We start from the raw sequence: 25532 nt of genomic DNA, 5'->3' as shown, positions 1-25532 counted from the left end.
CCCAACCTCATTTCATAAGAACAATGACACAGATGCATGAGTGATTTTCTGTATTTCAACAAGTCCCTCTAAGAACATGCATTTATCCCTATGCAGCTAAGAAGACCAAGTAAAATGCAGTATTTCATTGACTTAGATTGGGACTACATCAACTCTGTGGAACTGCTGGTCATTTCAACATGCTTAGAAAATCTGATGGACGTTCCTTATGTCTTGGGTGAATTAAAATGGGAAATTTAAATAAAAAGGGTCTGTTTCACAGTAAACAGCTTACTAAACGTGAACTTCATAGGAGAAGATAATGTCAAATGCCCTTGAAGATGAACTGTTTCGGAGTCACTGAGCTAAAAGAACACTGTACAAATCATGGACTATCAGGCCCAAGACAGCACGCCTTAGGGAGGCTAGGGAGAAGGAACATGTGTCTGAGACAGCTGAGTGGCTGCCCCACCTGTGCACAGGTACATAGTCCTGCTCAGAGCCCTGCAGACTGGACATGGCCACAGGCACCATCACGTGTTCTTAGACCCTGCTCAGAGCTGATCGGACTTACTTGGATTCACCTAGTCATAAGATCTTGGGACAAGCAGCAGAGTCACACAGTGGAAATGTGCTGGACCCTGAAAATATTGGACAATCTATGACCTGTGTCCCTGGGTCAACATAAAGAGATAGGTCAGTCACGTTTCTTTTGAGAATCTGGAGTTAGGAAACTGAGAGACAGAGGCAATTTCTAGCAGAAGCAGAAGTTAGGAGGCTATGCGAAAAGTTGGCCCATAGTAGAGGATGGTGGGGTAGGTGTGGTGGGCCACAGAGGAGAACAGTTACACAGGGATGGAAATGCATGGTGCATATAGAAGTCAGTCCACAGAGAGGAGAAAGGAACAGAGAGACAGACAGACAGAGGAAACACTTACTGGGTGTGGGTATGAGAAGCCTTGGGGCCAGTAATAGCTCCCCTGAGACCCAACTGAGCCACAGTCCCTGTCTTTGGATTTCTTGCCATTCCTATTGTGTTCTTACAACAAATCCCACTTGGTCTGAGTTAGCTTAAGTTGATCCCTTCCCAGCACACAATAGGCCTGAACAGACCAGACCGTTCAAGCATTTGGGGAACCCCTTTCAAATCACATCGCAGAGTCTTGATTTCTGGAAAAGTCATAAGGTACAAACTGACCTGAAATCTTTATAAATCTAAAAAGAAGTATTTCATGCCCTGAGGATGAGAGATCTCAGTGAGGGAAATAGCTGTTGAAGTTCCTGGAAATGTCATCTAGGAGGGGAGAGGAGGGCCCACAAGGGCATGGCCCTAGATGGCCCCCAGAGGGATGTCAAACCCAAGGTGAAAAACAGCACCCTGTTGGCTAGATTATGTTGGATGTTACTCTGCACCTATTTTCCTCTCTTCTGTACTGTCATAAATTAAAGTATAGGGCCCATTCCTGAACTCTCCCTGCAGCGTGTGCTTCCCTGTGCCTTGAATGAGGTCTTCCCTAAGTGGCTTGAATGTGACTCCCAATGACCCATGACAGAAATAACAGTGTATGAGTACTAAGTCCAGTCCTGCAGTAGCCATTCTGATTCTATCTCCCTTCTACCATGAGAGGAATACACTCTTACCAGCATGCCAGTTGCTAGAGACACAGAACTGAACCTAAGGTAAATCTTGGCCAGGAGACCAGTGGAGCCCACATGACCTTGGCAGAGCCACCTTGGTCCCTCTGCACACACAGGGAAAACATATCTTATTGCTGCATGCCACCAAAAGGCTGCACTGTTTCTTACACAGCACTTTTGTGGACATGGCTAATTGACACCGCTCCTTTAAAAAGATTAGATTAAATGTTCCCAAATGAGGAGTTTAATGAAGGGGTGTCCTAGTTTGGGCAACAGGATCCCATCGAGCCTTAGGGATGATGCCTGTGGTGGTAGTAAGGGACCAGAGCTTTGGGGTAGAGAAGCAGGGTATTCCTTCCCACGAGGAGAGTTTCCTCCTGGCCAGCTCTGACCAACTCCAGAATTTAGTTGCATTTTATGAAATAAAATGTGTAAGATTCTCCGAGTGCCTTTGCCACTGTAGACTGGTTCTGGCAGTTTCTCAGCTGTCTGTCAAATTTCATCGACTCCTTCTTCCACAGTGATGCAACCAGAGCTGGTACCAACCTATCAAGACTGCAACCCCCTAACCTTTCTTGCAGTCGCCTATGACCATGGGCTGACTTTAACCAAGGGCTTGCTATAGGGAGACGCCAGGACGCTCCAAGGGAATACGGGCACCAGTGTTACAGTGAATGGGAATGTTGAGAAAGTGAGCATGCCTTCTTCACTTTCCCCTTCCTGCCAGCTGCAAACCAAGCTCTGCAGACAGGGACACTGCTTCAAGACAGTGTTAATCACATGCAGTCCAACAGATCAGCCACTTGTTAATCTATCCACAATGAGATTAAGAGCGAGTTCCAGAACATATCAGTGATATTACTAAACACATTGTGTAGTTCAGCTGATATTTTTTCCCACAGCAAGATATCCTTGATGAAGGAAACAGTGCATCAATTTATGGTCTGATCAAGCTCCCAAGCTCTTTGAGACCCACTCTTTGGGTAGCACTGTGCTAGGGAATGATGGAGGCGTGCCATGACATAAATCCAGATGCCTGAATGTCCACATGGAACATAGCTCTCTGCAAACCTTGAACACCTACCCTGGGTGAAAAAAGAAAGCAAATCTTTTCTTTTGGATGGGCCATTGCATTGTGAGTTCTCTTTCTTATAGGATTTTGGCTCCATCATAAGTCAGTGGAGTTAAGCATCTTTACCTGTCACACCTTAGTATGGATTTTAGAGGCATATGAGAGAACACCCATCTAGAATCCACTGGGAATGAATCAAATGCACAATGGTTCTGTTCTCACTTGGCAACAGCCATTGTCTTTTCTGGCTAGGGGACTGGACTCATCGTCTGTACCCAAAGGACAATGTATCATTCGATCTATTGAGTCTGCTCTCTGTGCCCAGAACTGGGTCAAGCACTGTGGATGCGACCCCAAACAAAACCGACACCGTTGCTGCCCTTATGGGATGCCAAAACAATCCACATGGTCCAGGCCTAGTCTTCAGGCAAAAAGCCTGTAGACTGGGGTGGGAGGAGGGGTCCAGTTACTTCTTGACCTGCAAGAGACACAAAAAACAGTGGGGTTACCTTCGTTAGGAAGACTGTACTTTCTGTGAAATGATTCCTGCACTTGAATGTCTTTACAGTGGTTTTCTCTCAGTGTCAGGCAAAACATCATTTAAAACGTTCCAAAATAATCTTGATTAGACTAAAGGAAATGGGTATTTTTCTACCACATAATCTGGAGAGAAGAGGGCTTAAGTCTCCTCCACAGACCCAGGGGTATAGAAGACTTTAGATCTGAAAGTTTCTTAGATTACTTGTTCACTCATCAAATACCATGATCCAGGTGCACAGAAGAGCAGGAGCGAGTCTCTGTGTTTAAGCAGGTGGGAGGCTTCAAGCCTACTGTATGACCAGTTACCTGTCAGTACAACATCTGCTCACAAATAGAGCCTGGGGTTGGACTGCAGAGGCTGGGAACCCAGGAGAAAGGAGAGTCAAAACCAACTGTAGGCTTTCCCTTTTGATTTGCAGTTGGCTCACTCCTTCAGTATAGTTTTCTCATATGTCCTTGACTACTAAAAATGATCTTAAAATCAGCATTTTTCCCATAGAGCCAGACCCATGCATAAAAATACTTTTCAAAGCCCAAGATTACTGTCATGCAATGTATTGTGTGTGATTACTCAAGAAAGGCACAAATGTATTGAACCACCAGCTACTCAGACCAAAGTGTACATTTTCAACTTCATCAGTGCCAAAGCCATGTTGACAGGTAACACTAAGGACCCACCAGAGAGGCGATTTACCAGACCTTGGTGGGGAACAGACCTCGCCAATTACAAGCACAACCACACGACCTGCTCTGGCAGCCAAAACGTGGGCAGTAGCATTCTTACCAGGCTTCTATTTATTGTCGCATTGCTAGGGTGTGCATAGCATTCATGGCATTCAGAAGCCAGGGAATGGGCCCAGCAGGTGACTGGAGGCCTGACAACAGAAGGCACCCAGGGAAGTTGAGCGGGAACTCAGCAGTTTAGGGACAGTTCGGGCTTTCTGGTAGGTGCAGCCTAGGGAATTAGCAGAGAAGCGCTTCTTCCTCCATTATGTGGGAGCAGTGTGCTTGTGTTTGATCGAACTAGCGTTAGCTTTGTTCACAAAGCATGTCTTAAACTCGATCCTCCATTATTTTCTGGGCAGCGGCGTCTCTGGAAAACCGTGGCGGGTGAGGTTTCGGCTGGTGGTGTGGAGTTGGGGAAGGGAGGAGTTCACTAAATTGTGTTGGAGCAAAGCAGGCGTCGAGGATGGGAGGAAGACGGATGGGACAACCAGGGAAAGGGAGAGGAGCAATGTACATTCAGCCTTTCATCACTCGCGGGGAGATGGATGATTTCCCGGGCCAGGCGTTCGGGAGCCCCGGCTTGCTATAGGGAGACGTCAGAGCGCTCCCGTCCTCGGTGGAAGAGCCCCCTTGTTTCCCCCAACCCCGCCCGCTTGGGTTTCCATATAAAGTCAGGGCCCTCGTGGAGGCTGAGCAGAGAGGCGCGGGCGGCGGCGGTGGCGGCTGAGCTCCTCCGAGGTCCTGTCCTCCCGTCGCTGTTCCTCGGGGACAGCGGACTCGCTGCCCAGCCTCGCCACGACGCTCCAAGGGCTGCCCGCCGGGATGATGCGCGGCCCGGAGCTCCGGCTCGTCCTCCTGGCGCTGGTCCTCTGCCAGGCGCCCCGGGGGCCAGCCGCCCCAGTGCCAGAGGGTGGAGGGACAGTGCTGGCCAAGATGTACCCGCGCGGCAACCACTGGGCGGTGGGTGAGTGTCCTGTCCATGAGAGCCGTGCGCTCTTGTCCTGGGAGGGATCCGCCTGAAGGGATCTGTCTCCCCTTGCCACCGTTTTCGCGGCCCAGCTTTGGGACTTAGATTTGCTCGGACCCTTCTACTGCGCAATTTCCCAAAACTCCACCCCACCCTTTCCCATCCTGAGAAGCCCTTGGGTCCCTCACCAGTCGCTGACTGGTCCCTAGATCCTTTCCCGCTCGCTTCGCTTCTGGGTGAACCTCTTCTTTCCCAGGGCACCCCAGCCAGCGCGCAGCTCTCCAGAACAGCCAGCCTTGCGCGCAGCTCCCTTCCTTCCGCACCTACCCAACGCCTCCCTCTTGTCCGTCTCATCTCAGTTCTGGCTTGTGTCTCTCCTGGAATAACTTTGGGGAGCGAGGTACCCAAGTGTGTTTCAGAGCCCGGATCCAGCCTGTTGGCCTCGGACTCTGGCCAGGTTGGGCTGGAATCCAGGCTGTGCTGTGGCTCGGGGCAGAGCCACAGGTGTGGATACCCCGGAGCAGCGCTCGAACTCCGGGTCCAATCTTTTTAAGCGTTGCTTGAATCCCGCCTCTGCTCGTGGCTGTCCTGAGTTTTTCAGTTCTTTGGTTCCCTTAGCAGCGATTTGCTTTCTTCTTTTTGCCCACCGGCGGGCTCGGATTCCCACCCAATCTCCAGGCTTGTGGGCCTCTGCTCCCTGAACCCTGGCTCTTTCTCTCTAGATCCACGACTTCCATCTCTGCCCTCGCTTCTTTCTCATTGCCTGTACCTGCTTTGTAGACACCAGCTTAGAGGTTCTCTGGAACCTCAGCGGAAATGTCTTCAGGGACCCTCCCTGGGTCAAGAGTCTGCCCAGTGAGTGCCCAGAGCTTTCCCCTCAACTGGGAGGTCAGTAGCGGCTGACAGCTTTGTGCTCAGCAGTGTCACCCTTGGCTTTTAGGCTTTCCCAAACGTTGCAAAAGGTTCAGGGTACCCAGATCTCTCCCACCCCCAGCCAGCTGCAGCCTCCTCAGAATTGCCTGGGAAAGCTGGTCCCTAAAGAGATGAGAGAGGGGGTGAGGGAGAGGGAGAGGGTGGGAAAGAAGAAGAGGGAGGGAGGGAGGGAGAAAAAGACTGAATACTTCCTTAGTTATCTACTTGGTGGGGGGGAGTAGTTGTGTTAGAAAGCTACTTACTAATTCAAATATCAACAAATTCACAGGTTTTCTCTGTCAAGATGAAGAAGAATTTGGGGGAGGGTAGGCTGTATGCCTATGTACTTTGTTACAGGGGTCAAGAACACTGGGTTGCAATACAGAAGTTTTCTTTGTTACTAAAAGAATCACCTGGCCAGTCTTGGCCAGTCATCCTAGGATGAGAGGATTTGTCATCTCTGAGGGCCTTCAAGAGAAGAGGCAGGAATGCAGGAAGCTGAGAAGTCATGCATTTTCAGGGTGAAGGACACTGAGAAGGTCCCAAATTTAAAATCAATAGTTCTTACAAAGGGTTTCTGGGAGCCTAGATCAAATGGCCATTGTCTGATCCAGTCACCAGTCAGTGGGCAGGAAAGGTGGAATGAGATTCACTGATTCCAGCCTTTTTTCCTGTCTCTGTTTTTATACTGAAGGGCTTACAGTTAGGTAACGCTTTAGGCCAAAAGGAGGACACCAGAGGTGGCTAGGAACCCTGATTTGCTATGGTTTCTGGAACACACTCCCAAGTGTTTGGTGTGTCTTCATTTAGTCATTCTTCATAGTGGTACATGGATATTCTTAAGCCAAAAGTATATTTGCTAAATATCATTTTAAAAGTTATTCTGATGCACTCTTTTTCCTTCCTCCTTTTACTGGCTGTGCAGAGTTGAAGAAGAGCAGGGAAAAGGAGGTGAAATGGAAAATTCAGCTTCAAATTGCATTGTGCTTGAGAAAAGGTTTGCTTTGGATAGATATGTCCACTGTTGGACAAAGATAGATGATGTTTTCAGATCTTAGATTTGGCTTTCAACTATTCCAAAACAATGCCTATCCTCTCCAGTCACCAAAGACACACAGTTTAATTTTTCACTGTTACAGTACTGGGGATCAAATGGGGGGGCCTTGTGCATACCAGACAAGGGCTCCACCACTGAGCTACACCCCTAGACCTTGTTTTATTGAGACAGAGTCTCACTACATTGCCCAGGCTGGCCTCCTGCTTGTCATTCTCCTGCCTCTACATGCAAATTGCTGGAATCACAGGTGTGCATTGCCATACCTGGTTTAATTATAATTAATATAAAACTAAAGCTACATATTGCTGTCCACAAGGACATATTTGCAGGCTTGCTAAGTGAGTTGCTTTTCTGGCTGAAAGAAGCCCAGTGGAACAATGGAAAATGAGTTATCAGCTTGCAATATTAACAAATTCCTATGTGGCTTGATGTTCAAGGAAATGTGTTTTGTTGGTGTGATGAAATATATGTTGATGCTAATACTGGTGAGTATTCTCTATGCTTCCAGGAAATGCACCTAGTTGTGGCTCTAACTTTAAGTGAAAACCTGTTCCAGAAGGTTCAGTTGGGAAACAACAGGGTTTGGCCGCAGAGTGTTTTGAAAATATAGGGCTGCCTTAGAACTGTGTAGTTTAAAGTGTGGCTCCAGAGACTCTGGTTCTTAGAACAGTTTAAGACTTTAGCCTATACCTGATGTCTGTCTTCTTAAGTTCTGGTAGTTTTCAAGCTTTAACTTCAAGGAAATTCATTTATGTTGCAAGCCTGCCCTTTCATGGTGTGTTTAATTGACTAAAAAGGACAGAAGCTTTTTTTCCCCTTTGAGCAAGGTTGATTTTTTTAGTGCCTGTCTTTTGCCTATGCTGAGATCTCCATTGTTTTGATATGGACATGTAACAGATGGTGGGGAAAGAGGTGGAACTGGGCATTGCATCCATGTTGCCATGGAGATGATGATTTGGTTGACAGTGGCTATCTTAAAAGTGAAATTGGACCCAGAGAATGCATGCTTTTGTGGAATGTTATAGAAGGTGTACTTTCTTTAGTAACCAGTTAGTGGATCTAGGGGTGGGGAGTTGACACCACACACCCATCAGGCAAGCACTGAAAGTTAGTTCAGTGTCACCAGGATCTATTTTAAATCCATCACAGCATGGGTGATGACTTTATCTTCCCATTATAGAAAGGTCCACAAAATTATCCTCTTTTATCTGACTAAAATTAAGTTGTTATTTGTAAAAAAAAAAAAAAAAGCTCCATTGCTCTCTGCTTCATTGGCAGTAATTCCTTTCTCATTTCCAGCATCCTAACTAGATGATAGGCAATCGGGGAAGGAAAGCGTGGCGGAAGTCATCACTGGGAGCATCAAGGTTCCAATCCTGCCTTTGCATCGTCACGATTCAATTTCTGCCACGTAGCTCAAGCTGATGTGCCAGTCCTTCCTGAGAAGTTGTGTGACATTGCCAATGTTAGGGCAGAGTGCAAGGTTAGGTAGTGGAGAACAGATGCCAAGGTGAACCAGCAGAGAAGTGAAGAACCCAGCCTTCAGGATTCCCATACTTTAGCTGGGACAGTATCCTTTAGAGGGTCTTGGAATTGTGTGAAGTCTCCTGTCATAAATGACCTGGTGAGGGCTAACACTTCAAATCTAACTTGAAGACTCTCCAATACTCACAGAATTAATTTTTCCAAGTCATCTAATGAGTCATGGTACACTAATACATGGCCCCATTGTGTTTTATGACATTAGAAGCCTTCTGTAGACCTTATTCTTATTTCCAGAACCCAGAATGATGCCCTGCCTCCTTATAGTCATAGTTTAAATGAAAATTGACACTAAAAGACACTTTGAAACAATATAATACAGAGGACTCTGAACTCTCAACTCATTCTAATCCTATAATCTTTTCCTATATCTGTGTGACCTCTCTCTCACAAGTCTTTATTTTCCCAAAACTTATTATGGTGTGGATTACATAAAATAATGCACGTTTAACCATTCTGTAAACTGTCAATTGTAGTGTGCATGACAGTAATAAAAGTTACAATGAGGGCTTCTTTGTTGCTGGACAAAATTTTTGGGAAGGGGTCTCTTTCAATTTTAAACAATAGCATATCATTCAAATATTGCCTTATGGTTACCTTAAATACTTCTAATGGCAGTCAAGGTTGGAATCACAAAGATCTTCTCTCCTGAATGCTTTAAATCAAAGCATTTTATTGATATTAGAAATTCCAAAGTGCTATAAAGCCCAGTTTCAGAGAGATGGGGAGGACCAACTAAAGAAAGAAAGATAGCATGAATATACTTATGCAGTGGATAAGAGTATTAAGAATTCAGACAGGGGCTGGGCATGCCTGTGATCCCAGCTACTTCAGCAGATCCCAGCAGGAGGATCATGGTCCAAAATCAGGCAAAAACCACAAAACTCCATGTGAAAGACAAACTAAAAGCAAAATGGATTGGAGGCATGGTTTAAGTGGTAGAACACCTGCCTAGAAAGCACTAGGCCCTGAGTTCAATCCCCAGTACTGAAAAAAAAGAAAAATCCAGACTTCAGGTTATGTAATACTTCTGATCCTATGTTACCCTCACTTTCACAGATGAATTTCCATGGTTTTGGTTTTTGGTTTTTTGTTTGTTTGTTTTTTCTTCTTCTTCTTTTTTTTTTTTTTTTTTGTTTTACTTTGTACTCCTTTAACTGCAGATCTTATTTATTTACAAGGCAGGTACACATCCCTGGAGCAACCGGCAAAATTTCACTGACCATTTCAGACAGCCCAAAGAAAATTCTGCCTTTCTGTGGCTGGCAGGTGTTAGTCAGAACTTGTTTTTCATTACACTCTTAATGAACCATCATTTCTAGATGAAATTTCCTAGATTCAATCTCAACTAAAATTCCAAGAAAGTTTAAATGAAAAATTCCTTTAGTACAATTGTATGTCAGATAAGAGAAAAGCAACAGTTGTTTTTATAGTTCACAAAGAAATGCACCAAGACTTTTATTTTCAGCAGCAATTCAAAATTGGCTGAGAAAGATGTTCAAATTCTGTCTTTCAGATGGGAATAGAATTCTGTGCACACTGAATTGATGATAGAATTTTAGATTTGGATGGTTCCTTAGATTTAATCTGGTCTACCCTATTCATTTTATAGTTGAAAAAAGTGAAGACAGAAGAAGGTAAGCCACTCAGCCTAAGTCATCTAGCTTAGTTAGTAGAGGTTTTGGAACAAAACCCAGGGTTTCTGGGCCACAGTTCTGAATTCTGTCCAGCTTATTGCACATTTTGAACAGGGCAAAATCTGTGTGCTATGTATGGACTAACTTCTAATAATATAATGCTGTTTACTCTGCATTTAGGAGGAAGAAATGCAAATACAATTGGTGTGCTTTGCAGTTTCTTGTTCATTCATTCCCTTGCTAAATTTGTGGTGTTCTGGTTTGTTTTTGTTTTTACAGGACACTTGATGGGGAAAAAAAGCTCAGAAGAGTCCCCATATATGTCTGAGGGGAACAGCCTGAAGCAGCAACTGAGAGAATTCATTTGGTGGGAAGAAGTCACCAAGAATTTGCTGGGCTTCCTGGAAGCAAAGGGCAACAGAAGCCGTCAGCCACCTCAGCTCCAGGACTCTGGCAGTCGCCAGCCTTCTTGGGATACGGAGGATGGCAGCAATTTGAAAGATGTAGGTCCAAAATGCAGAAGTGAAACAAACATATTTGTGAAGTGGGAGTTGGAAGGAGGGAAAGTTTGATCAGGGAGCATAAAGTGACTTATGATGTAAGTCTTCATAGCCACTACCAAAGGCCGACAACAATACATGTGAGGCAAGCTAGCAGACAATTACCATGCTGGGTTTTCTTTTTGATGTAACAGTTTATTCCTCCTCTTAGCACACCAAAAGCATACTGGTTCCAATTTAGGAGCTTTATTAGCAATTGTGCTTATTCAAAACATTGATGGTCCTACCTGATTGTTTATTTGTTTGTTTGAGATAGGGTCTCACTATGTAGCCCAGGCTGGCCTTGAACTTTCAATCCTCCTGCCTCAGCCTCCCAAGTGCTGGGATTACTGGTTTGTGCTACCACACCCAGCTTCCCACCAGAATACTTTGGTAACAAAACCATAGACTGTGCTTGCATAAATTCATGTGGGTCTGCACTTAACGTTTAATTTTGCTAAGCACCAGTGGAAGAAAGAGCATATGCACCAGCAGTTTTTAGAAGAGAGCATTGCATTTTTGATTATATTCAAAGTAGTCCTCCCTCCTATTTGCCTCAAGGTCATCTAGTTCAGGTTTCATCCTAATATTTCAAAACTTGGGGAGCATATCTAAGGTCCACTGACTTGTCCTGAATATGATTTTATAGAGGACAGTGAGAAAGAATAATACCAAACTAGCAACGCTTAGATAGGAAGACATTAAATAAAAGGAGAGAATAAATTTCACAGGAAGAAATCAAGGCAAGTGAAAATGAAAAGTGAAACTTTTAAGAAGTTTCCATGAAATGTACAATAGAGAGTGTAAATAAATAATAATTGCAGAGTACAGGCTCTCTCTCTCTCTCTCTCTCTCTCTCTCTCTTTCTATGTGACTCTGCTTCCAGTCCACCATGAGGTGAGCTACTTTGCTCCACCACACCCTCCCCACCATGATGGACTGAAATCTCTGAGCCGGAATAAATCTTCCCTCTCTTAAAAATAACAATTACAATAGTATAATGGCAAGTGTCATCTCTGTCTCATGCTTGGAGCAGTGCCAGGGTCAGGAGGAACAGTCTATTCTCTCCTTTTTTTGGTTTTGGGGGAGATGGACCCCAGAGCCCTGCTCAAGCTAAGCTGAGCACAGGCTCTGCCCTGAGCTACAGCCCCAGCTCGTCCATTTGAGGGGTGAGGAAACTGAGATTAGCCATATGGCTTTTCATTGGTGACACCCAGGCAAGAGCTTGTGCTCATTCTGCCTTGTACAGGACCTCTTCCTGGCCCTTCCATGCCCTTACTGACCTTAAACACGCAGGAAGCAGGGTGTGGCAGCAGCAAACTTGCTTTTCTCTGCTTTTGATGATAAATAATACTGCTTTTCACTCACTGGACTTGGAGAGCTCGCTGCTTCACTCTTTCCTGGTGGTTAGCTCTCTGATTGACAGTCTCTTTGCAGAGGCTGAGGGCTGGCTTTGCCAAGCCTCAGCTGTCCTCTCTGGAGAGAGGCTTTGTGTTTCACTTCTTTTCCATTTACTGTGATTTTTCTACACTAAATGCAAATTTAAAGCTCATTTATTGCGCTGAGCACCTAGAGAGAAAGTCTTCAGTTTTTCTTTGGAAAGAAAATCTAGATCAAGCAATTAATACAGAAATAAGTACCAACTTTGTACAAAACCTGAGTGAGTCTCTTGTCACACCTGTGTTGCAGGTGTTAGGTGATTGGCTCCATTTTTTGTTGAAAGATCACACACTATAAGGGTTCTTTGAACTTGTGATTGACTTCTCAACCCCTACCTGGCCAGGCTTTTCCTTGGTTACATAGTTTGCCAGAGTTCCTATAGGTGCTTAACAACATACACCTTCTCATTTGTCTGAAGAATACAGAAATCATGACCACAAACCCCCCAAAATAATTTCCACAAGTCTTGAAATGGACTCGCCCTCATAGCTTGATCAAGAAATATTGGTGCCCCCAATACACACAATGTGTTACTAATCGTTAGTGTCTTGGTTTTTAAAACTAAGTTGCCTATTCCCTGTTCTGTATTTCTTTGGAATCCTTTGAAAAATTCAAGTTCTTTCTCAAAGATCAAACATTTTCCATACTCAGAGGACTATTCAAGCTGCAAAGACAATAATGGGAGAATACCTTTAGAAAGCTCTCTGTGTGGCAGTATTATAGGGTGGATTGAGTGGGCGGCCACCGAGAGCAACTTTCTCAAAAGGGACAAAACTTCTCCCAATGTGGGCTGAAAAGGGCCATCTTTAATCAGGCCTTGCTTGCTGTCCTATCTTTCTAGGCACTGTTTTTCCTTTTTTTTTTTTAATTTAAAAATTTTTTTTATTCATATGTGCATACAATGTTTGGGTCATTTCTCCCCCCTTCCTCCACCCCTTCCCTTACCCCCCCGCCCCCTCCCTCTCCCCTCCCCTCAATACCCAGCAGAAACTATTTTGCCCTTATCTCTAATTTTGTTGAAGAGAGAGTATAAGCAATACCAGGAAGGAACAAGGGTTTTTGCTAGTTGAGATAAGGATAGCTATACAGGGAGTTGACTCACATTAATTTCCTGTGCGTGTGTGTTACCTTTTAGGTTAGTTCTTCTTGATCTGACCTTTTCTCTAGTTCCTGGTCCCCTTTTCCTATTGGCCTCAGTTGCTTTAAAGTATCTGCTTTAGTTTCTCTGCGTTGAGGGCAACAAATGATATCTAGTTTTTTAGGTGTCTTACCTATCCTCACCCCTCCCTTGTGTGCTCTCGATTTTATCTTGTGATCAAAATCCAATCCCCTTGTTGTGTTTGCCCTTGATCTAATGTCCACATATGAGGGAGAACATACGATTTTTGGTCTTTTGGGCCAGGCTAACCTCACTCAGAATGATGTTCTCCAATTCCATCCATTTACCAGCGAATGATAACATTTCGTTCTTCTTCATGGCTGCATAAAATTCCATTGTGTATAAATACCACATTTTCTTAATCCATTCATCAGTAGTGGGGCATCTTGGCTGTTTCCATAACTTGGCTATTGTGAATAGTGCTGCCATAAACATGGGTGTGCAGGTGCCTCTGGAGTAACCTGTGTCACAGAAATACCCCAAGAGTGGTATTTCTGGATCATATGGTAGATCAATGTTTAGCTTTTTAAGTAGCCTCCAAATTTTTTTCCAGAGTGGTTGTGCTAGTTTACATTCCCACCAACAGTGTAAGAGGGTTCCTTTTTCCCCACATCCTCGCCAACACCTGTTGTTGGTGGTGTTGCTAATGATGGCTATTCTAACAGGGGTGAGGTGCATTTCCTTTATTACTAGAGATGGTGAGCATTTTTTCATGCATTTTTTGGCCATTTGAATTTCTTCTTTTGAGAAAGTTCTGCTTAGTTCACTTGCCCATTTCTTTATTGGTTCATTAGTTTTGGGAGAGTTTAGTTTTTTAAGGGAACTTAAAAAGGACTGGTTATCAGTCCTTTGTCTGATGTGTAGCTGGCAAATATTTTCTCCCATTCTGTGGGTGGTCTCTTCAGTTTAGAGACCATTTCTTTTGATGAACAGAAGCTTTTTAGTTTTATGAGGTCCCATTTATCTATGCCATCTCTTAGTTGCTGAGCTTCTGGGGTTCCATTGAGAAAGTTCTTGCCTATACCTATTAATTCCAGAGTATTTCCTACTCTTTCCTGTATCAACTTTAGAGTTTGGGGTCTGATATTAAGATCCTTGATCCATTTTGAGTTAATATTGGTATAGGGTGATATACATGGATCTAGTTTCAGTTTTTTGCAGTTTTCCCAGCAGTTTTTGTTGAAGAGGCTGCTTTTCCTCCATAGTATATTTTTAGCGCCTTTGTCAAAGACAAGTTGGTTATAGTTGTGTGGCTTCATATCTGGGTCCTCTATTCTGTTCCACTGGTCTTCATGTCTGTTTTTGTTAGGCACTGTTTTTCTTTTTACATGTTTAGGAAGCCCATCCCATCTCATTCCGCCTCAAGTTGAATCATTAGTTGTTGCACACATTGGTCCTACTCTCTCAGATGTATTTCCCAGCAATGTGAAAAAGAAATCCAACAGTTTGTCTTTGCAGAGACCACAACAGTGTATCACTTCCTTGCTTTAGAGAATCCTCCTCAATGAAAGTCTGTCGTTAGGAAAATTGGAAACATCTGATAATTATTTGATTCAAAAAAGGAGTGCCGAGAGAATAAGTCTATTAGAGATCCATCTATCTCCCAGTGTTGGAGAGAAGTTTAATAACTTAGCTGAGCACTGCCAGAATTAGCTGCAGGATCTTTTGGAGACTGAAGGACTTTGCTTAAAATTAAAAAAAACTATACACATGCTCTCCTCTCCCCTTGCAGTAATAAAACACTAAGTCCTGTTGCCAACCCTCCCGGAGCTGTAGTTAGAAACTCTGAGCATTTCCTATGTTTTGATGATAAAGATATTTACTTAATTCAGAAAGATGTGGGCACTGAATCTAGACTAGTAGATCACAGCAAACAGGTGCCAGACCTTTAGCAGCAAGAACAACCAGTCATTTTCAACTTAACCTTCCCCTTTCTTTTACTGTGTGCTTCTCACAAATCCTTTCATTCTATTCTGAAATCGGTGGAATTTTAGCCCTTTGGTTTCCATAATATGAGACGTGTTTAGGGCCTAATCCACAATCCCAGATGTGGCTGGGGCACGTTCTAACATTTGATGAAGATTCCAACTGACCTTTGGGGTCTCTTTGTAATTTGCAGCCTTAGATTTTTTTCCTTTTATTTAGTGGACATGATGAGCAGGGGTTGGGCTTGAACTTTGGAGGCTGTCTGGAAAGGAAATTGATGTGTCTTTCCTTGCTTTCAAGAGACCCCCCCCCACTGTCCCATCAAATCAGTATGGGGCCCACGAAGGTTTTGTATCTTAATAGCTGAAGTGCTCCCAAGGAAACTCCACACTTGGAAAAGTGATATACAATCAAGATAACTAATAACCCTTGATTACCTTGACTGTTCCTATGAAGGAAGATGAAATGGCCCCATCTCAAGACAACTCCCCCGCCCAACCCTCACCCTAAACCCCTCAGCTTCCGGGACTTTGATCTTCCCACAATACACAGCATTCGCCTTCCTTTTTGAGCTGCTTTCCATCTCTTGAGCCAAACCTTTCAATTCAACATTTTGAGGCAACTGGTGTAGGGGGGAGATTTTCCTCCACATTCTGATCTTATTCCTTTTATGGCCAGGGGCTCCTATGACAGAGCCACAGGAGAGCAAAGCTAATTGGTGTGCATGGGAATTGAACCCATGCCCAGAGTCATTAGTACCTGCTCAAAACGGTTCAGGCAGAGCAGATAACCATTTGCCTAGGAAAGCAGTAGCTCCTTTATTAGAAACAAATGGCCAGTCTGGAAGTTGGGGAATCTAAATTGCCAGAGAATCTTGGGAAGAGAAATAAACTCTAGTCTGTGTAAAGAATAATACGGTCTAGTTTCTCATCTGGTTGGGTGAAGATCGCTATGTGGGCACAAAGAAGTATTTTTAAATTGTCACTATTTTTCCTTGGTCTTAATGAATATGAGTAGAAGCCACACAAGCAAATCACTTAAATTTAGAATTTTGGCAGAGACCCAAATGAACTCCTCTTCCTGAACTGCCCACACGACTACCATTTGCAGGCTGGGTTTGTGGTGTGTAATGCAGAAGCTAGCTTTGATTGGTGTGGTGAGGTATTGCCAAAGGAAGGCAGGAAAGAAATTCCACCTTCCCCAAGACCCCCTCCTGTGCAGATACTTTACTAATAAATTTCTGGAAGTAGCACCTTGAACACTTCAAACGTTGGTTAACACAAATCTGATCAACCAAATCAACCTGGGGACAAATTAGCTGACACCACAAAAAGGCCCCAAAATATAGTAGCTCAAAAAGGGGAAGGGAGTTAATTTCCCTCTTGGGGGCATCTTGGTTCTCAAACATGTATGCATGAAGTTGTGAAGGCAGGTTGTGGGGCTCTGCCCAGGGTCTCCAAGTTAGTAGATCTGGGTTGACTCAAGGTGTCGCCTTTCTACCCAACTCCCCAGTAAGACTGATGATTTGTTGGGAGTGGAAAGATCGCTCATATGTTTGCTTTACTCTTTCTAATATTTTTCAAGTTGGTCGATTCTCTGCTCCGGGTTCTCAAAGGGAAGGAAGGAACCCACAGCTGAGTGGACAATGACAGTGATGCCGCAAAGGAGCAAACCAAACCCTTAAGAGACTGCATTCTGCAAGCATCGATTCTACCGGGTCATCAACAAGATTTCCTTTGTGCAAAATATTTAACTGTTCTTGTATCTTTTGCTCTTGACTAAACTCATGATTTTCAAGCAGCACCTTCTGGTTTGACTTGTTTGCTATGAATAACTGTCCCCAGGGAATCTTTCAATGACTGCTTCTTACATCTTAGGCTATTTGTTGATTAGATTCAGGGCTCTGACCTGTTATCATTCACAATAAAAGCTTAACCACATTGTCCAAAGGGTAGATTGTTTGTATTCTTATTTCAAGTCCAAACGAGAGGACAACATGGCGGAGATTAACCAATAACTTGATACTGTGTTTGTGTGTGAATTGAATTGTTAGCTCTGCCTCTGAAAGCCACTTACGGAGTCCTTATAGTGACTACTGGCCCTTCCAGGACCACAGGCTCTCTTTTTTATTGCCATCACATGAGCCGGGGTGATGACAGAGGCAGGCCCTCTTTGTCACTTAGTAATTTCTTATCTTCAGCCCTTTTCCATGACCAGGTGTGGTGTGATGTTATGATATATTCCTCATCATAGTCCAGTAAGCTGAGACTCATCATCTCACTTAATAGATGAAGAGCTAGAGGATTTTTTAAGGTGACTTCCCCAAGGTCACACAGAAGATGCAACTGGGACCCAACCATTCACAGTCACTACATTTTCTGCATTTCCCCATTATAAACCTCCGTTTCAGCAGTGATGGCAAATGGCACTGGCTTTTCAAAACTTCATTGCCAGTCTGGAAGGAAAAGTGGCTCCCTATCTCACATGTAGCCAGCTCCACCATGAAAATACAAGATGAATTTAGGAGATTTCCTTCCATTTTCAAAGACCAGGGCCTATTGGTTCGTTAACTCGCACCAGCTCCATTTTTTTTATTATGGTTTTTTTTATTGTTTTATTATTCATATGTGCATACAAGGCTTGGGTCATTTCTCCCCCCTGCCCCCACCCCCTCCCTTACCACCCACCCCACCCCCTCCCCCTCCCCCCATCCCCTCAGTACCCAGCAGAAACTATTTTGCCCTTATCTCTAATTTTGTTGTAGAGAGAGTATAAGCAATAATAGGAAGGAACAAGTGTTCCTGGTTGAGGTAAGGATAGCTATACAGGGAGTTGACTCACATTAATTTCCTGTGCGTGGGTGTTACCTTCTAGGTTAATTCTTTTTGATCTCACCTTTTCTCTAGTTCCTGGTCCCCTTTTCCTATTGGCCTCGGTTGCTTTTAAGGTATCTGCTTTAGTTTCTCTGCATTAAGGACAACAAATGCTAGCTAATTTTTTAGGTGTCTTACCTATCCTCACCCCTCCCTTGTATGCTCTTGCTTTTATCATGTGCTCAAAGTCCAATCTCCTTGTTGTGTTTGCCTTGATCTAATGTCCACATATGAGAGAGAACATACGATTTTTGGTCTTTTGGGCCAGGCTAACCTTACTCAGAATGATGTTCTCCAATTCCATCCATTTACCAGCGAATGATAACATTTCGTTCTTCTTCATGGCTGCATAAAATTCCATTGTGTATAGCTACCACATTTTCTTAATCCATTCGTCAGTGCTGGGGCATCTTGGCTGTTTCCATAACTTGGCTATTGTGAATAGCGCCACAATAAACATGGATGTGCAGGTGCCTCTGGAGTCACCTGTGTCACAGTCTTTTGGGTATATCCCTAAGAGTGGTATTGACCAGCTCCATTTTTTATCACATTTACAAGTTAATAGATTTTGAAGCTTCTTGCCATATATTTAGACTTTTTTTTCGTTTAGGAAAAGCACATTTGAAACCTGAAAGACATTTATGTCACCTTTGTTTTGATTGTTGAAGAACCATAAAAGAGGTGAGGTGTTCTTTCTAATTTCTTTTAAAACCATTCTGGTTCCCAACTTATACAAAGCAGGACCTGGGAAATGTGCAAAATGTGTTCTCAGTGTCCTTCTGCTTCTTCAGGGGCCCTGTTCTCTGTCTTGGGGTCATTTGGGGCTTCTTTCTCAGGAGCTTGATAATGAGTTGTATCAGCAAAACCCTGCTGCAGCCAATGAGGAAGAGTGAGCCTTCCAAGAGAAGGATGAACAATCCTCCAGCCCTGGGTGAGCTTTTCTCCCTTCCCTCCCTTTCCCCCTTCCTTGTATTGGTGTTTGAACCCAGGACCTCATGTTTGCTAGGCAGGCTCTCTACCACTTGAACCACGCTCCCCAACCCCCACAGCATGCTTCTCATGGGAAGACCATCCCAGAAGTGCTTTGCAGACTGCTGGAGTCCATCAGGGCTCACACCCAAATCAGAGTCTAGAAAGAGTGTGTCTGATTGGTGGGCCTTAGATCACATGTCTGTGCTTAGCAGCAAGGGCAGCTGGGAAATGTAGTTTTTAGGATTCTATTTTGGGAATGTGGGTCTAATGCTAGGAACTGTATTAAAAGGAGAGAGAGTATGCAAAAGATACGGTTGGTCACAAGTTACAGATGTCTTCTCCTTTGGTCCAGAAAAGAGTTTCCCCCTTTGATTTCTGTCCACTCCTCTGCTAGAGGCCCAGGCCAGGAGCTTGGGCACTTCAAGAAGAAAAGATTGCTTCTAAGAGGTGACCATGCTGAGATGTCCTTGCAGCAAGGCAGGATAATCAGGAGGAAGACTCAGAAAGGGAAGACAGTCATAATGGCCTTCAAATTTAGTCTTTTAAGAGAAAACCAGTGTATGTGTGTGTATGTGTGTGTGTGTGTGTGTGTGAAGTGAAACAGAGTGCTGTGGGTAATCTTTGTTTCTGACCAGACGTTCCTAACACATGAAACTGGCATTTCAAGCAGGGAGCATAATTTCAGCCTCTGAAAGCCCCCTTTATTTCCCACCTGGCTGTTTGAGCATTTCCACTGGGCTCAGATGCATGGGGGATGCAAGTGGGGTGTGGGAATGTGCTGATTTACTCAGACAACACCAGGTAACTCTTGGAGGGAGAGTGGCAGTTCCCACCTCCTCCATCCCCTGCACTCGGTGCACACATGAAGTCACCTCAGGGCTTTGGGCCTTCAATTCACCCCTTAAATAAGACCCGCATAAAATACAGACGCCTCCTCTCTCCCTGCCTACGTGGTCCATGTGGTTGTAGGACCTGTGGTAGGCTGAACAGAGGTGACCCTTGTTACCATGGGCAGTTGCAGAGGCACTGACGGAGGTCTTAGGACTGTTTTAGTCCAAAGGAAACCCTCCTGGTCTCAGAAAACAGAGACAGGGCACTCTGATCACAGCCCACCCTTCCCAAGAATGCTGTCCCATCCCCTAGCTTATCTTGGAAGAGATATTCAAATATCACAAACAGGACAAAAATGGGATTGCTTATATTTTTAAACTCCTCTTTTGATTCCTCACATATTTAGATCTAACAATTTTTTATTTTTTGATAGTACTGGGATTTGAATTCAGGACCTCATGCTTGCTAGGCAGTTGCTCTATCACTTGAGCCATACCCCTAGCCTCTAAGAGTTTTTAATGTCCATCTTAAAGTATAAAAACTCAGTTTGGAATTAATTACTTTTGTCTATTATTTTCTGATAAGAGATTTCTCCTACTGTCTTACACTGATAATTGACAACTCAGAGCCCTCTATTCTGGGAACATGTGGCAGTTTGTCTATCAGTTGCATCTATATGTATTGGAGATTATATTTAAATACATGTGAACAAACCAAGCAAACCAAATTTCCACAGCTTAAAGAAGAGAGGTTAAATTTTCTTTTGAATGATAAGTGCCTGGCAGTACAAGACAAGATCTTTGTGATTTTCTTAAGATTTTCAGTCACAAGATGACAGCTGCAGCTCCAGCCAATACACCCCAGCTTTATTCAGGAAAAAAAAAAAAAGGAAAACGAAAAGGGGTGAGGTTTATATTAAGAAAGCAAATCCTTTTCAGAAGTCTTCAGCCTTTGTATTTTGATCAGAACTGTATCATGTGACCACTTTCAGTAGCAAAGGAAGCCAAGAAATGTCAATTTCAACTGGAGACACTGCTACCCTCACCCTCCCAACCAAAATAAATCCACAAAACATGTTTCTCTCAATGAGATTGAAGCCTGGAACTCATGGGGCTTAAGCTAGGAGTGACCAGAAGAGGTCCCTTCACAGCAGGTCCCACGTTTTTCAGAAGTTACCCTGCCTGTTTTATACTGAAATGCAGTGGCAGAAACTCATGGTTTACAGAGCATGCTTCCTTTATGGCCTTGCTTCTCCATCTCTGAAAGGAAGACACTGGGATGGGGACCATGTTCTGTGGTTTGGATGTCACCATAATTTCTAAAATTAAACCGTGATGTGACACTTCCCAAGCATCCATTTACATGGAAAACCCCACTTCATGCTGTCACCCTATTTGTGTATATGGAGCACATATTCATGAACACACATACATTTGCACTGTGTCTCTGTCCCCTCAGCAAAAGGGATCTCAGTAAACGAGCCACACCCAGCACAGCCTCAGGCGTAAGGGACCCACAGCCCTGCTTTTGCTTTCCTTGGGGTCAGACTCTCTAATCAGTGAGATGATGAATGAATGACTGTGGAACCTCAGGATTGAACATCTTATCAGAAAACTCCCAGCTCAGATTGGCGCAAAAGAAGAAAAGAACTGCACGGGGTCATGCTCAGGGCTGTTTGGTTCAACTTAACTTCAAAATATCTTCAGGAATGAGGGTCTTTCCTGCTTCCTACTCTGCTAGTAGCATTTCAAATTTGCCCTTAAGCTGACTTCTCTCATAGTCACAAGCTGGCTGCTGAAGTCCCAGCATCACATCCAGACACCACAACATTCAGAGGGAAAAGGGGATCATCTCTTCATTTCAAGAAGGAAGGAAGGTGGCACTGATGTGGGGTAGACACCCAACAGCATCTGCTCCAACCCTGCTCCTATTATTTAGGGCAAATCTCCTCTTCCTCTTCCTCCTCCTCCTCCGTGGGGAACCGACAGGTGTACTGAATAAGCTGCATGTTTGAGTTGGCACAGATCTAAACCGCAGAAGGGAGCAAGTATAGTTATTCCAGTAAAATTGCACACTTGATTGGCATAGCCTCAGCTGCAGAAGTGGGCAAGATGAAGTATAGCTGTTTTTTCCTAAGATGTTTACATTCAGAGAGAAGCTGTCACAGGTTCCTCCTGTTCCCAAGGATTACAATGTCACATCGCCTCCCCTGAGAATTGCCTCTCTATCTCTTGTTGTGACTGTACATAATAAACTCGCTGGAGGTGGAGGCGGTTGGTGGGTCTCCATCAGAACACTCAGCCTACCTGGCCCCAGCTTTATGCATGTTTGGTCTTCTGTCTGTTGTCTTTTCTGGCATCTCCCATTGCCCCCAGTTAGGTTTACAGGACAAGCTCGTGTAGCGCAGCACACAAAGAGGGACCTGAGAGCCAGTTGACACCTGGACGGGAAACTAACTCTGGGGGAACTTGAAGCCTGAGATGAGGAGACACGCTCCGGGAAGTATGTGCATAACAGATAATAAGGAACAAGCAAGGTGTGGGGGGAGAGTGAATTGAATACAGCCAGGTGTAAAAACATGGGACCAGATGAGTCTAAGGCTCGGGAACTCTAGGCTTTAGAAAAGCTATGTTAAAAATTACAAGGTAGAAATTAGAATTACAAGGTAGAAATTATACAATAGAATATTAAGCATTATATGGTAGAAGACTTATAAGGTAGAGTTTTATGGTAGTATAAGGTAGAAATTCTACAATAGGATACGGTAGAAACTTAGGATAGAGCTGTAGAAGTAAGAAGTAAGGGTTTTCCTCCTTGGTAGCTGAGCCAGGAAGTGGGACTCACCCTTAAAGCAGTCACACAGGAGCGGGAGAGGTAGTAACAAGTCACAGTGGGTGGTGGAAGCGCTGAACCCTCAGCCCCACCTTAAAAGTAAAGTTCAGTCCTGAGCTTCTGGTTCAGTGTCAGATGAGGGGGGTCAGGAGGACCTCTGGCTCATCAAACACTGGGAACCACGCATTTGGGGATCCCTCCATGGGCCAAGAGACTTCCCAATCTTGCTAAGAGTCCCCTGCAGGCTGCCTTGTAGGCAGCTTGTAGTCCAGGAGAGGATACAGCTGGTTTTAAATTTTCCTTGTGCTTGAGAGACTGGCCCTAACGACCCTGGCATGCAGCAGGGATTTCGTGACCAGGCCACCGACTGGTGTCAATGGGCCCAGGACTTGACTCCCCCAGGGAACAGGTGGCCCGAGAAGGATTGAGTCATGGTGGGCACCAGTGGAGCTGCAGTATCAGACATGCCTCCTAAAAGAGCTCAGCCCTGGCCAGCCCTGGACCCGGACTGCTGCAGGAGCACTCCTGCAGTTGCTGGTGCTCTCCTGCCTCTATTCCTGTTTTGTGAGCCATTTGCACTCACATTTTAACCTCCCTGGCCCACCCGCTGAAGGTAATGCCTGGGCAGATAACCTAGTCTCTGGGCTTGCCTTGGGCTCGCCCACGCAAACTGCAGCATCTGTAGAAGCTGCCAGACTAAGTCAGGCTGTGTACCATCAAATGCTTCAGCCTTGCATAGGCAATTTATATCTACGCCTCTGCACACACTGGGGAGGCCACCAAGCACGTCATTGCTCATTGTTTGGCTCTGTGGGGTTGAAGGCATGTTTGCATTTTTCCTGAAGGTGCAGAACACCCAGTGTGGGTACCATCACAGCTTGTCAAGCCTCATGGATCCCCTGATCCCCAAGATGAGGAAGCTGAGGCCCCAGGACAGGAAGCCTCTAAAGCTGACTCCTCAACTGACCGGAGGGTGGTCAAGGAAATGGCCACTAGTGAGACAGAAGCAGGACAGCGAGCCACCCACCTGGGGTCAAATTAAGAAACTAATGGACATGGCAACGATGGTAACCAGTAGCCTGGGGATGGCTGGGAATTCCACAGCCACACTGCTGGCAGCATTGGTCATTATCACAATGCAGGTGTGTGCTGTCCAGGGCAATGCACACTGGACTTTCATGCCCGACCTGCCAATGGTGCATCCTATCACTTGGTAGAGCCACGCTGTGTCTATCTTTACTGATGACACAGTGCACATGGGAGGTCATGCCTCAGGACATTTGGTGCCTCAGTATAGTGACTATAGCTTTACAGGTAAAGCGCATGAGAATGAAGCAAACTATACTGTGGATTTATGGTGATTAAGACAACAAATATTGGCCACACAAAAAGCTTATGACAGTGTTGTTTCTCCAGCTACTATTGCAAAACTATCCTGGATGAATTCAAGGGTTTCAATCCATTTAAGTTGCTAAAGTACTCTTTCTGGCATTGTTCACCTGTTTTCTTTCTTTTAGTTCAATGCTGCACAGTGCAAAGACATCTTCTTGGATTAAGGGGGACAGGCTTAAATGTTCATCATGAACATTTAAGAAATTTTTTTACAAAAGGGGGGACACTCCTCCTTCTCCTCTGCCTCTTTCTTCTTCTCCCCCTCCTCCTCCTCTTCTTCCCTCTCTTCTTTCTAGTGCTGGTTTGAACTCAGGGCTTTGAACTTGCTAGGCATGCCCTCTACTGCTTGAGCCACACCTCCAAGCTCCTTCTATTTTGGAGATAGAGTTTCTCGCTTTTTGCCCAGGCAGGCCTGGATCAGGATTCTCCTATTTTATGCTTCCTGCCATGGTTGGGATGACAGACTTGCACCACAATGCCCAGCTTTTTTCCATTGATATAGGGTCTTGATAACCTTTTGCCCAGGCTGCCCTGGCAAAAAAAGATTTGCTTAGTGCAAATCTTCTAAGTCACATTCTCTGCTCATTTGTGGAAAGTCCTGGGTGGTACAAGCAGGACTTGCCATTTGACACCGCCTCCCTAGCCCCTCACTCTTTTCTTCATCTTTTGAGATAAGTGGCCACTGGGGTAGCCATGAAATTGCTGCTTCCACTCCACAGCTGAGATGAAGAGAAAGGAAGAGGAAGCTGATGTGTTCCATCCACTGGGTAGGGCACAAGTGGATATCACAAGAAACAGCTTGGCTCCAAGGTCAGATCCACTTCTAGCTGGGCTGTGTGCCTGGGCAAGCAGTGCCAGAAAAGTCAGAACCAGTCCCCGACATGTCAAAAACAAGGGGTTTCATAGAAAAATCCAGCTTTTGCAATATCAGAAGACCCTGCCCATTGGCCTTCTTCCCCAAGAGACAGTCAGCGCTGCTGCTGTCCCCAACATGAGGCCCACAGTTGCCTTTTGTCCCAGACCCTGACACACCCTGCCGGCCCAGTGGAGGCATTTGGATTTATGATCCGGTTGAATGTCACATGTGTTGGGGACAAGGGGGTTGCAGGGTTTGACAATCCATGCATGCTGGATTCTCCAGTGGTGTGGGGAGGCTGTTGGAATATTTGTCTCTCGGGCTGATTCCCCAGCTCCTTCTCCTCCCTGGCTGTCACTGGAGGAGAAGGGAAGCCATTGGAGAAAAGGCAGGGCCACACAGGACACCCTGAAATGTGCTGGTGAGAGGCTGTCACTTGGACAGAACCCAGAGGAGGGACCAACTCAAGCCATCTGCTTCCTGAGACTGCAGAGTCTCAACGGACCCCAAGTCAGGTCTTACACAGGAGCTGAGCTCCTGGGATCTGTGTGGACCTCTCTGCTCTGTGTCACCTGATTTGGTGGCACTTTGTATGTCTGTGAAATGACACAAGGCATGTTTCTTGCAGAATGAACCATCATT

The 25532-nt window shown here is 44.9% G+C and overlaps 1 protein-coding gene across 2 annotated transcripts; it reads left to right on the top strand.

The window, feature by feature from the left end:
- Nucleotides 1–4653: 4653 nt before the first annotated feature.
- Nucleotides 4654–17074, top strand: Grp (gastrin releasing peptide). 2 transcript variants are annotated; one of them, XM_074069525.1, is made up of 3 exons: nucleotides 4654–4919; nucleotides 10350–10573; nucleotides 16719–17074. In XM_074069525.1, the coding sequence occupies exons 1-3, from the start codon at nucleotides 4778–4780 to the stop codon at nucleotides 16770–16772; spliced, it is 420 nt and encodes a 139-aa protein (XP_073925626.1). In that variant the 5' UTR covers nucleotides 4654–4777; the 3' UTR covers nucleotides 16773–17074. The 2 variants fall into 2 exon arrangements, with proteins under 2 accessions (XP_073925626.1, XP_073925627.1); XM_074069526.1 differs by having other exon boundaries at nucleotides 10350–10592.
- The last annotated feature ends 8458 nt before the right edge of the window (nucleotides 17075–25532 follow it).

The sequence above is a fragment of the Castor canadensis genome, chromosome 4, assembly GCF_047511655.1.
Source record: "Castor canadensis chromosome 4, mCasCan1.hap1v2, whole genome shotgun sequence".
NCBI classification, from domain to species: Eukaryota; Metazoa; Chordata; class Mammalia; order Rodentia; family Castoridae; genus Castor; species Castor canadensis.
Note: the sequence above shows the minus strand (reverse complement) of the source record. Positions and strands in the feature narration are given on the sequence as shown.

Bases quoted from the DNA above. Each gene is read 5' to 3' on its own strand.
- Grp (XM_074069526.1), top strand. From the start codon at position 4,778: ATGATGCGCGGCCCGGAGCTCCGGCTCGTCCTCCTGGCGCTGGTCCTC. The intron at 4,920-10,349 runs GTGAGTGTCCTG...TTGTTTTTACAG, and splicing joins CGGCAACCACTGGGCGGTGG to GACACTTGATGGGGAAAAAA. The intron at 10,593-16,718 runs GTGAAACAAACA...ATATTTTTCAAG, and splicing joins TGTAGGTCCAAAATGCAGAA to TTGGTCGATTCTCTGCTCCG.